We start from the raw sequence: 13,211 nt of genomic DNA on the forward strand, positions 1-13,211 counted from the left end.
AGATATTAACATCATGGAAATGGTAGGTGCAGATATTAACATCATGGAAATGGTAGGTGCAGATATTAACATCATGGAAATGGTAGGTGCAGATATTAACATCATGGAAACGGTAGGTGCAGATATTAACATCATGGAAATGGTAGGTGCAGATATTAACATCATGGAAATGGTAGGTGCAGATATTAACATCATGGAAACGGTAGGTGCAGATATTAACATCATGGAAATGGTAGGTGCAGATATTAACATCATGGAAATGGTAGGTGCAGATATTAACATCATGGAAACGGTAGGTGCAGATATTAACATCATGGAAATGGTAGGTGCAGATATTAACATCATGGAAACGGTAGGTGCAGATATTAACATCATGGAAATGGTAGGTGCAGATATTAACATCATGGAAACGGTAGGTGCAGATATTAACATCATGGAAAACGGTAGGTGCAGATATTAACATCATGGAAATGGTAGGTGCAGATATTAACATCATGGAAATGGTAGGTGCAGATATTAACATCATGGAAATGGTAGGTGCAGATATTAACATCATGGAAACGGTAGGTGCAGATATTAACATCATGGAAATGGTAGGTGCAGATATTAACATCATGGAAACGGTAGGTGCAGATATTAACATCATGGAAATGGTAGGTGCAGATATTAACATCATGGAAACGGTAGGTGCAGATATTAACATCATGGAAATGGTAGGTGCAGATATTAACATCATGGAAACGGTAAGTGCAGATATTAACATCATGGAAACGGTAGGTGCAGATATTAACATCATGAAAAACGGTAGGTGCAGATATTAACATCATGGAAACGGTAGGTGCAGATATTAACATCATGAAAACGGTAGGTGCAGATATTAACATCATGAAAAACGGTAAGTGCAGATATTAACATCATGGAAACGGTAGGTGCAGATATTAACATCATGAAAAACGGTAAGTGCAGATATTAACATCATGGAAACGGTAGGTGCACATATTAACATCATGAAAAACAGTAGGTGCAGATATTAACATCATGGAAACGGTAGCAGCATTTTAAAGGTGGAAGATTAGCAAATCAATGTGAGGCAAAGATGGAGAAGTCATTAACTTCTTATGGCTGTAGGCGCAGTATTGAGTAGCTTGGATGAAAAGGTGCCCAGAGTAAACTGCCTGCTCCTCAGTCCCAGTTGCTAATATATGCATATTATTATTAGTATTGGATAGAAAACACGCTGAAGTTTCTAAAACTGTTTGAATGATGTCTGTGAGTATAACATAACTCATATGGCAGGCAAAAACCTGAGAGAAAAAAATCCAACCAGGAAGTGGGAAATCTGAGGTTTGTAGGTTTTCAACTCATCGCCTATCGAATACACAGTGGGATATGGGTCAGTTTGCACTTCCTACGGCTTCCACTAGATGTCTGTAAAACCTTGTCTGATGCTTCTACTGTGAAGTGGGGCCGAAGGAGACGGGAATGAGTAAGGTCTGCCATGAGCTGACCATGCTCTGACCATGCGCGTTCACATGAGAGGGAGCTATGTTCCATCACACTTCTGAAGTGGAATTCTCCGGTTGGAACATTATTGAAGATTTATGTTAAAAACATCCTAAAGATTGATTCAATACATCGTTTGACATGTTTCTACTGACTGTTACGGAACTTTTTGACATTTCGTCTGCTTTTAGTGAACGCGCTTCGTGACTTTGGATTTGTTTACCAAAAACGCTAACAAAAGTAGCTATTTGCACATAAATGATGGACATTACCGAACAAAACAAACATTTATTGTGGAAGTGGGAGTCCTGGGAGTGCATTCCGACGAAGATCAGCAAAGGTAAGTGAAGATTTATAATGCTATTTATGACTTTTGTTGACTCCACAATTTGGCGGGTAACTGTGTGGCTTCCTTTTGTGGCTGAACGCTGTTCTTAGATTATTGAATATTGTGCTTTTGCCGTAAAGCTTTTTTGAAATCTGACACAGCGGTTGCATTAAGAACAAGTTTATCTTTAATTCTATGTAAAACATGTATCTTTCATCAAAGATTATGATGAGTATTTCTGTTATTTGACGTGGCTCTCTGCAATTTCTCCGGATATTTTGGAGGCATTTCTGAACATGGCGCCAATGTAAACGGAGGTTTTTGAATAAAAATATGAACTTTATCGGGGAAAAAAACATATATGTATTGTGTAACATGAAGTCCTATGAGTGTCATCTGATGAAGATCATCAAAGGTTAGTGATTCATTTTATCTCTATTTCTGCTTTTTGTGACTCCTCTCTTTGGCTGGAAAAATGATTGTGTTTTTCTGTGATTTTGCGATGACCTAACATAAACAATTAAAATAACGAGGCAATATACAGGGGGTACCGGTACTGAGTCAATGTGCGGGGGTGCAGGTTAGTTGAGGTAATTTGTACAGTAGGTGGGGGTAAAATGACTAGATAATAAACAGTGAGTAGCAGCAGTGTAAAACCAAAGTGGTGGTGGTGGTGGTGGGGGGGGGTCAGTGTAAATAGTCTGGGTAGCCATTTCATTAATTGTTTAGCAGTCTTATGGCTTGGGGATAGAAGCTGTTAAGGAGCCTTTTGGACCTAGACTTGGTGCTCCGGTTACGCTTGCCAGTAGGTGACTGGAGTCTGACAATTTTTGGGGGGCCTTCCTCTGATGACAGGAAACTTGGCCCCAGTGATGTACTGGGCCGTACCCTCTGTTGTGCCTTACGGTCGGATGCCGAGCAGTTGTCATACCAGGCGGTGATGCAACCGGTCGAGATGCTCTCGATGGTGCAGCTGTAGAACTTTTTGAGGATCTGGGGACCCATGCCAAATCTTTTCAGTCTCCTTAGGTGGAAAAGGTGTTGTCGTGTCCTCTTCATGACTATCTTGGTGTGTTTGGACCATGACATAACATTGAGTCAATGCCTGACCTGTTACAATACAATATTATGATTGATTGGATGGATGATTGTGAGGAAGATTAAACTCGCTGGCTTGCCATAGAGCAGTTGGTAGAGACTTTGCAAATCCTTAAAGTGCTAGTTCCTCCAAATTACAAAATAACATTCATTACTTTATCCTGTAAACAGTCTTTGGACAAGGTTATTGCATAGCATTTGGAGACTGGCCAGGTAAACAAAACCAAAGCATGGATCGCAGTCTTACCTTGTCCATAGACTACTTACAGGAAATCCAAAATGTTATTTTGAAATTTGGATGAACTATCCCTTTAACGGGGCAGTGCGGTCAAAAATGTGATTTTCCAGTTCTTGTAATGATATTTCCACGAGTTTTTGGCCCACAGCATGACGTCACAATCTTATCTGATTATTCTGACCAATGACCATTAATCTTTTATTTACTTATGTGTCCTACTTTGAAGGGGTAAGCAGGGTAGACTCTAGAGTAGACGATCCTATCCGCCAATCAGGGCTGAGTATGTAAATATATTTACATTTGTATCAAACCGCCCACACGATCACACAGCATTTCGATGGCAAAATGATAGAAAACTGTTATTTTCATTAAATAAACAAACACAGTGATTTATTAGACATACAATGATGATTTAATAGTTCACGGGCATGTTAACATCAATAGTCCAATATGAATTTATACAGAGGTCAAAGTGTGTTGTTGTTCTATTGTACTCAGAACAGCCTTTTCCACAGTCTTCCCCTCCCCCCAACCAGAGAGGAAGAGGCGAAGCGAGAGGTTTCACTCTCGCCAAAATAAGCCCGTTTCTATGGCAAAATAAGCCCGTTTCTATGGACTTATTTTGGACTTAAGCTTGTCGCCTGCCTTCCCGCCTTTGGGACAACGACTCCCATTGTTAGGGCGGAGACATGAGCAATGTGATTTCCCCCAGCCTGCTTCTTTCTCTCTTTCTCTCTCTTGCTAGTCCTGCAGAATCACACTGGCGATCGATGTGCCATTGGCAGGGGCCTCGGGGGCCTTAATGATGTGTTGACCTCTGTCCAGCACACTGCCTGATTAAAAAGGTGAGCCGCCCCTGGCCCAACCTCACTTTTCATGTGCTAATGGTCATTTACCATAGTAATGCTGCTGCTCCTCTGTACACTTCACTCAGCCCGGTCCATCAAGACACAGGGATAGGCACGTGAATTTAGATCTTCTAGTTAAAGAAGAGGTTAATGCTAGCCCGGTCCTAGATCTGTTTGTGCTGTCTTGCCAACTATCTAAAGGGACAGCATCAAACCGGTGAGAATGACCATAGAAGTTAGCAAAACAGCAAAAACAGATCTGGGACCAGGCTAGGTTAGTGATACTTTATGTTTATCCTTAAAATAAGCTCATTCATTGGATGGATGATGTATCAGTTTCATAAGAGCCGATAAAGGAGAACAGAGCTTCTATTCTTCTTGTGCAGGGGGAGTCACTGGTTCTCCCTCTGTCTCTCTTTTAGTGATTTTCACATAGATGCCATTCTTAGGACCGAGCGTGGTGTGAGACTTCAACTCCAGAGGAACCTGGAACATAAAGAACAATATAGGGCAGAGGTTAGAGAGAGCAAGGTCACAGCATAGACCGAGCTGTCTACATGTGACTCAAACTGGGACTCAAGCAAACAAACGGCATCAACGCTGCACTGCACTTGACTTTTAAAGTCCATTTCCCAGACATTCTCAAAGATCGCATCTGCACTAAACGTCTCGGATGTCTGCTCAAGCGTAAATTACCTTTAAACGTCAAGTGAAGTATGGTTTGTTGGAATCTTAGCCTCTGTATTTCAATATTTTAATGAAATCAACTAAATGACCTTTAAACACTTAGGTTGAGATAAGTGCCAAAAGAAGGGCCATCGCAGGTTGAACCCACCTTAGTGTCTGTGCTGGCCACGATGTTGAACTTCCTGAAGACGCGCACCAGGGCCATCTTGATCTCCAGCTGGGCCAGCCTCATGCCCACACAGCTGCGGGGCCCCGCCCCAAACGGCAGGTACACAAAAGGGTGTCTGCTGGCCTTGGCCTCCGCTGTGAATCTGCATGGGAGAGAGTAGAGGCCTTTAGTGGTCAGTCTGGAGTACACTCTGATAGCGTGCTAGTCAAATACACTTGAACGTGCATTCTGCATTGTATCATTACTTGTGTCAATGTAAAAGCACTCCCCGTTGTACAGAACACCCACAGTGGGACATAACGTGAGGCAATGACTGAGTGTAGCTGTGCTGTGTAACGATGTAACTGTGCTGGGACTTGTCTACTGTATCTCTATGCTAGACCCATAGTAATGGAACAAGAATACTGAGCTACAGTAGACTGACTGTCTCCTACCTGTCAGGGATGAACTTTTCTGGCTCGGGCCAGTACTCTGGATCATAATGCAGATAGCCTGCAGGGATCTCCAGAGTGGCTCCCTTCGGTAGGAACTGTCCGTTGACCATGCAGTCCTCGTCTACGTCCCGGGCAAACCTGAAACAAAATGGCTGCTCAGTTTCAACAATGCAAATAAGAAATGGTGAACTGTGGAAACATGGGGGACATGGCCATGTACAGTACATAAGATAAGTTTATTGGTCGCATCCATAGTTTAGCAGGTGTTATAGTGGTGCAGTGAAATGTTATGTTACTAGCTCCTAACAATGTAAATGTCAAACAGCTACAATTTTAAGATTTTTTTTTTATAAAAAAGAAAGAAATCAAGAACAGGGGGATGAATCCAATTAGTATCAAAATGCAATCTACGCACATGTACACCAGGGGAATTTACACAAGCTAAACTAAGAATGATATGTACGGCAGCAACTATATTACAGAGAGCTATAACCCAGTTTATAAATACAAATATGCGGTGTGTATGAACAGTGTAACTAAAATACAATGTCCAGTAGGAGAAATATTAGAATAAGCTATGTCGGGATTGGGAATCATTCTAAACATACATAAACAGACCTGAAACCAGGAGGATAGAGACGCAGAGCCTCGGATATGACCATGTCTAGATATTTCAGATCCTGCACATTGGTATAATCTGGTGAATCCTACAAGATAAAAGGAACACAAAAGCATTTATGTAAGTTACATTGTATTTACTTTGGTACCAAACAATCCCTATAACATCAATACTGAAAGCAAGCAAATCCAAGGAAGACCAGGAGCTAAGTGCAATTTAAACTTGTGCCAGCAGAGAGCAGCAAAACACCACGTTCTTCAGGTTACAGCTATGAGGTTATTTGGAGAGCATGGCTAAGAATAGAAGAGTTTGGCATAGGCTGCACCAAACAAATCACAAAGAAGAACTAGAGCATGGTTGTATGAATGATGAGAGTGACTGAGTGGACATTAAACACTGTTAAACACTGACTATGTGTAGTGCAGCTGAACGACCCTCTGTCCCTAAAACAATGCTAGACGTGTGTGTGTGTGTGTGTGTGTGTGTGTGTGTGTGTGTGTGTGTGTGTGTGTGTGTGTGTGTGTGTGTGTGTGTGTGTGTGTGTGTGTGTGTGTGTGTGTGTGTGTGTGTGTGTGTGTGTGTGTGTGTGTGTGTGTGTGTGTGTGTGTGTGTGTGTGTGTGTGTGGAGGGTTGGAAGGCCAGTCACTGCCATGCAGAGAGAGTGTGTGTGTGTGTGGGGGCCGGTGAAGAGCCTGTGCAAGACGGCTCCATTGTCTAGCCTTGCTGTCGCTTCTCATTGGGCGCCACACAGATCCCAAGGGGAATGACATGTCCCTAATGAGCACTAAGAGTTAACGCAGCTCTCTGCTCCACTGATAAAGCCTAGCAGCCGCCAGACCTGTTGTGTAAGATGGGCATCTTACCACGAGAGAGGGAGAGAGAGAGACATATAGAGAGAGAGAGAGACATATAGAGAGAGGGAGGGAGAGAGACATATAGAGAGAGGGAGGGAGAGAGACATATAGAGAGAGAGAGAGAGAGACATTTAGAGAGAGGGAGGAAAACAACGAGAGGTGTGAGAGAGAGAGAAAAAGACCTTCAGAACAGAAAGACAGTGAGTTCTAGCGAGGTCTGCCTGCAGTGCACTTTCTGCCTGCAGTGCCGGGTGTAGCTAATGATTATTCAAGAGATTCTCCGGTCATTTTTATACTTTTTAGCCAGAAGTTCTGAAAGTAGCGCGCACGAGCCAGAAGTTGTCCCCTAAAAGTGCGTACTGCGTCACAATATGTGCAGATATGTGCTACACGTCATTACTCTCTCTCTCGCTCTGCTGTGGGTGCATCTGACTAGCTATCACTCAAATGACGGGGAGCTGAAGCTCATTGGTTGAAATCAAATTGCTAGGGGGCTGGCCTACATGGAGGGAAATGTAGGGAAAATGGCACAGTACTTCTGAGAAAAACAGATGCTTTCAAACTAGGGATTCCGTGGCTAATTGAGGTAAGACAGTAATTCTGCTCATAGATTATACACGTATGAACTACACATTGACACATCCAGCCCAAAGTGGGAGGTTTAACAAATACTTACACTACATGACCAAAAGAATGTGAACACCTGCTCATCAGACATCTCATTCCAAAATCATGGGCATTAATATGGAGTTTGTCCTCCACTCTTCTGGGAAGGCTTTCCGCTAGATGTTGAAACATTTCTGCGGGGACTGATGTTGGGTGATTAGGCCTGGCTCACAGTTGGCATTCCAATTCACCCCAAAGGTGTTTGATTTGGTTGAGGTCAGGGCTCTGTTCAGGCCAATCAAGTTCTTCCACACCGATCTCGACAAACCATTTCTATATGGACCTCGCTTTGTGCACGGGGGATTGCCATGCTTAAACAGGAAAGGACCTTCCCCAAACTGTTGCCACAAAGTTGAAAGCACAGAATCATCTACAATGTAATTGTAAGCTGTAGCGTTAAGATTTCCCTTCACTGGAACTAAGGGGCCTAGCCTGAACCATGAAAAACAGCCCCAGACCATTATTCCTCCTCCACCAAACTTTACAGTTGGCACTTTACATTGAGGCAGGTAGCGTTCTTCTGGCAACCGCCAAACCCAGATTCGTCCGTCAGACTGCCAGATGGTGAAGCATGATTCATCACTCTAGAGAAGGTATTTCCACTGCTCCAGAATCAAATGGCGACAAGCTTTACACCACTCCAGCCAACGCTTGGCATTGAGCACAGTGATCTTAGGGTGTTGTGAGGCTGGTCGGCCATAGAAACCCATTTCATGAAGCTCCCAACGAACAGTTCTTGTGCTGAGGTTTCTTCCAGAAGCAGTTTGGAACTCGGTTGTGAGTGTTGCAACTGAGCACAGAAGCTTTTAACGAACTACGCGCTTCAGCACTAGGCGGTCCTGTTCTGTGAGCTTGTGTGGCCTACCACTTCGCAGCTGAGCCGTTGTTGCTCCTAGATGTTTCCACTTCACAATAACAGCACTTACAGTTGACCGGGGCAGCTCTAGCAGGGCAGAAATTTGACGAACTGACTTGTTGGAAAGGTGGCATCCTATGACGGTGCCACGTTGAAAGTCACTGAGCTCTTCAGTAAGGCCATTCTACTGCCAATGTTTGTCTATGGAGATTGCGTGGCTGTGTGCTCAGCAACAGGTGTGGCTGAAATAGCCGAATCCACTAATTTGAAGAGGTGTCCACATACTTTTGTATATGTAGTTTATTAGTCGTCAAAGTTCCAGAGCGTGTTTTTACTGCAAGACCAGGGGAGGGGGAGCGGGCGCGTTGTGCTTTTCTACTTATGCAGATTCAATGACAATAACTTATCCGAATCCTGCGGGCCGGAATAACAAAGCTAACTCAACAAGTTGATCGGGAACACATTGGCCCCAGCGTGTTTGGTTTGGTTTTACTATCCTTGTGGGGACCATAAAGGTGCATCAGACATCCTGGTTCTGCACCACAGGGCCTGACACAGAGCATAGTGGTGGGAGGTGCATCAGACATCATGTCTCAGCTCTTTAGCCATCAAATTCAGCCCATTGAATGTTCCAACAGCACACAGAAACGTCGAGAAAACATACTCCCTTGCAATGAGGGCATGTTTTGCAACGGAAAATGAAAACAAGCATTTGTTATTGGTCAAGTTCATGTTTTCTCCCTGTTTCTCCCATTTGGTGCCTAATGAATATGACCCAGGTATCACACACAGGAAAGCTGCTGATGAGCAGTGTTCTATAACAAAAGGGTCAGGGTTGACTGATCTGACCACCCTGACCTTTCTCCTTACAGGGATCACAGACAGACAGAGAGGGAGAGAGAGATAAAGAGAGAGGGAGATGTTTTATTTATTTATTTAACCTTTAACTAACTAGACAAGTCAGTTAAGAACAAATTGTTATTAAAATGACGGCCTACCAAAAGGGAAAAGGCCTCCTGCGGGGACAGGGGGCCTGGGATTAAAAATAAAAATATAGGACAAAACACACATCACAACATGATACAGAGAGAGAGAGAGATGGGAGGAAGGGAGACAGAGAGAGAGAGTGAGAGAGAGGGGGTAGAGGGAGGGAAGGAGGAGAGAGTTTGAGAGAGAGGGGGTAGAGGGAGGGAAGGAAGAGAGAGAGTGAGAGAGAGGGGGTAGAGGGAGGGAAGGAGGAGAGAGAGTGAGAGAGAGGGGGTAGAGGGAGGGAAGGAGGAGAGAGAGTGAGAGAGAGGGGGTAGAGGGAGGGAAGGAAGACAGAGTGAGAGAGAGAGGGGGTAGAGGGAGGGAAGGAGGAGAGAGAGTGAGAGAGAGGGGGTAGAGGGAGGGAAGGAAGAGAGAGTGAGAGTGGAAGGGAGAGGGATGGATTGAGAGACAACAGACAATGACAGACAGACACAAGGGAGGAGGCATCTGGAGCCAGGGTTGCGTTCACACTGACTCCCAGGCAGAATAAATACAGAATATTTCCGGTCTGATAAGCGTGGTGTGCTAGGCCCTGTGTGGAATCATAGCCCTCCCCCCAAACAAAGCACAACATGAAGCCAGACAGGAATGACAGAGGGAGCTGGAGCGGCACTAAGCGGCTAATGGATGGAGGGACTGGGTGTCGAGGAGAGGAACCCCGCTCTGTCTGTTGCCTGTCCTGGGGACGTCCAGAGGGCACAGGGGCATTGGAGTGTGTTCTGAGCACACCCCCCCACAAACCCCCCCCACAAACCCCCTTAAGCATCTGAGTTCCTGAGTTGGTTTGATGTCTGCTTGACTGCATGTGGTACATTGAAAACAATGTCAGAGCTCTTCCAATGATAACGTCCAGCAAGAATGCACTTTGAGACCCTTTCCAGTCTCCAGTCAACCTGAGCTCACTTAAAAACCTTCCAGACCTTCTTTTGAGGCTCTCCGAGGCCCTTCCAGACCCCATCAGAGGACCAGCTCTTCCTAAAAGACACGGATCAGTGTTTTAAAGGGCAGAGCAGCAGCAGGGGGGCCGAGGTCATGATAGGAGTCCGAGCCGTTCCATAAAGCCTGCTGTTTGATCTCCTATCATCTACTGTTACTGACAGGTCTACCTCCCACACCTCAGCAGCAGGAGACCTGTCCAGCCATCGAGTGTACGACTAGCTAAAGGTAGCCTTCTGTCAAGGCACAAAACCATTGATTCAAATGTAGGTGAAAAAAGCTGTTCTTGGCACCATACAGGGGGTGTCAAATCCTGGTGAATCCCTTTAAATCATTGGTTCTAGTGTAAAAGACGTCAAACTAATGCAGCCCAAAGGAAAGAGAGATTTGACAGGTATGCTGGGTAGAAAATAATCTCCATTTGACATGTCTGTCTAAAGAGGGGTAGCCTAACTCTGACTCCGCAGGTCTTGAGATCCACCCATTTATGTAACAGAAGCCAGTTGAACAGTGTCCCTCGACTGGCGTCTCTGACACTCACACAGGTACTACAACATCCACCAAAGCACGGATAAAGTCATGATGGCCTGTTGGGTAGGTAGTCCCCCAAGACTAGCCTTCAACATCTGAGTATTTCAGGTAAAGCACTTTAAACACAGAACAAGCAGAAGGTACATGAGGAAGTATCACATTTACTGCATTTCACTGAAATTCGAAATTCATTGAAGACGGAAAGTCCCGCTATGTTCAAAGCATCAAAGGAATCACCCTGAAAACACAGAGGATTATTTTACTGTTACTTCACCAGACACATTTCAAAGCCACTCAGAGTCTAATATTCACCTCTTCTCTGCTGCAAAATGAGATTCATTTCTGCACAGCCGGAAAGTGAGACTCCAAAGTAGTCGGCCTTCAAAGTGCCTGTGTGTTTATTTCTATTTCTCTCCCCCTCTTCATTACAGGGGCCTATTTGGAGGAGAAAAACAAGTCATTACTGTGTTGAATATGGGAGCTGTAACCCTCCCTTTCATGCCTAGTTTGCCTCAGTGGCTCTAGCTTTCATGTCCTGTGGCCTACTACCACACAGTGTGGTTGCGTCCCAAATGGCATCATATTTCCCTATATAGTGCCTACTTTTAACCAGTAGTAGTGCACTATATAGGGAATAGGGTGCTATTTGAGATGCAACCTCTGTGTCTGGCCTTGCCGCCCAGTCTTTCCGGTTTATTTACATTCTATTGCCCCCATTTGAAGGCCAGGGCCTGGGGAGGCACTGAGACATAGGTGCGTTGGACACGCACACACATAGACACAAACACAAACACACACATAGACACAAACACACACAGCCTCATCGAAGTGATCGCACCGCGGCCCCCTTATCTCCGCTGTATCCTGCAGGCGGGGTTGCCACAGCAACGGTTACTTATGGTTATTGATAGTGATAGAGGCGTATATGTTCAAACAAGAGATGTGGCTTTGGGGGATTGTTAATACACAAATGCAATGACTGTCGGTTTGCATTGTCTTCTAATAGCGAGGAACAAAGAGAGAGAAAGAGGAAAGAGAGAGTTAGATAGGGGAGAGAGAGATATGAGAGAGAAACAGATAGGGGAGAGAGAGAGAAATAGATAGGGGAGAGAGAGATAGGAGAGACAGAGCGAGATAGGGGAGAGGGAGAGACAGGAGAGAGAAATAGATAGGGGAGAGAGAGAGAGATAGATAGGGGAGAGAGAGATATAGGAGAGAGATAAAGATAGGAGAGAGAGAGAGATAAGAGAGAGAGATAGGAGAGAGGGAGAGACAGGAGAGAGAAATAGATAGGGGAGAGAGAGATATAGGAGAGAGAGAGAAATAGGAGAGAGAGAAAGATAGGGGAGAGAGAGAGGGAGAGCTAGGGGAGAGAGAGAGAGAGATATAGGAGAGAGAGAGAAATAGGAGAGAGAAAGATAGGGGAGAGAGCTAGGGGAGAGAGAGAGAGAGAGGGGAGAGAGATAGGGGAGAGAGAGAGGGAGAGCTAGGGGAGAGCGAGAGAGAGAGGGAGAGAGAGAGAGATAAACTCAGCAAAAAAAGAAGCGTCCCTTTTTCAGGACCCTGTCTTTCAAACATAATTCGTAAAAATCCAAATAACTTCACAGATCTTCATTGTAAAGGGTTCAAAAACTGTTTCCCATGCTTGTTCAATGAACCATAAACAAATAATGAACATGCACCGGTCGTTAAGACACTAAAAGCTTACAGACGGAAGGCAATTAAGGTCACAGTTATGAAAACTTAGGACACTAAAGAGGCTTTTCTACTGACTCTGAAAAACACCAAAAGAAAGATGCCCAGGGTCCCTGTTCATCTGCGTGAACGTGCCTTAGGCATGCTGCAAGGCGGCATGAGGACTACAGATGTGGCCAGGGCAATAAATCGCAATGTCCATACTGTAAGACGCCTAAGACAGCGCTACAGGGAGACAGGACGGACAGCTGATCATCCTCGCAGTGGCAAACCATGTGTAACAACACCTGCACAGGATCGGTACATCCGAACATCACACCTGCGGGATAGGTACAGGATGGCAACAACAACTGCCTAAGTTACACCAGGAACGCACAATCCCTCCATCAGTGCTCAGACTGTCCGCAATAGGCTGAGAGAGGCTGGACTGAGGGCTTGTAGGCCTGTTGTAAGGCAGGTCCTCACCAGACATCACCAGCACCAACATCACCTATGGGCACAAACCCACCGTCGCTGGACCAGACAGGACTGGCAAAAAGTGCTCTTCACTGACAAGTTGCGGTTTTGTCTCACCAGGGGTGATGGTCGGATTCTCGTTTATTGTCGAAGGAATGAGCGTTACACCGAGGCCTGTACTCTGGAGCAGGATCGATTTGGAGGTGGAGGGTCCATGTGACAGCATCATCGGACTGAGCTTGTTGTCTTTGCAGGCAATCTCAA

At 45.0% G+C, this 13,211-nt stretch overlaps 1 protein-coding gene across 3 annotated transcripts in view; it reads right to left on the reverse strand.

Moving 5' to 3' along the window:
- Window positions 1–3,556: 3,556 nt before the first annotated feature.
- LOC139540199 (thromboxane-A synthase-like) overlaps window positions 3,557–13,211 on the reverse strand; it is an 88,802-nt gene continuing 79,147 nt past the window's right edge. For all 3 annotated transcript variants that reach the window (XM_071343812.1, XM_071343813.1, XM_071343814.1), the window contains 4 exons: window positions 5,924–6,012; window positions 5,306–5,443; window positions 4,851–5,013; window positions 3,557–4,501 (listed from right to left, as the gene is read on the reverse strand). In XM_071343812.1, coding sequence (XP_071199913.1) covers window positions 4,385–4,501; window positions 4,851–5,013; window positions 5,306–5,443; window positions 5,924–6,012 — 507 coding nt within the window. In that variant the 3' untranslated portion in view covers window positions 3,557–4,384. The remainder of the gene's footprint in view (window positions 4,502–4,850; window positions 5,014–5,305; window positions 5,444–5,923; window positions 6,013–13,211) is intronic.

Source organism: Salvelinus alpinus, chromosome 15 (genome assembly GCF_045679555.1).
Source record: "Salvelinus alpinus chromosome 15, SLU_Salpinus.1, whole genome shotgun sequence".
NCBI classification, from domain to species: Eukaryota; Metazoa; Chordata; class Actinopteri; order Salmoniformes; family Salmonidae; genus Salvelinus; species Salvelinus alpinus.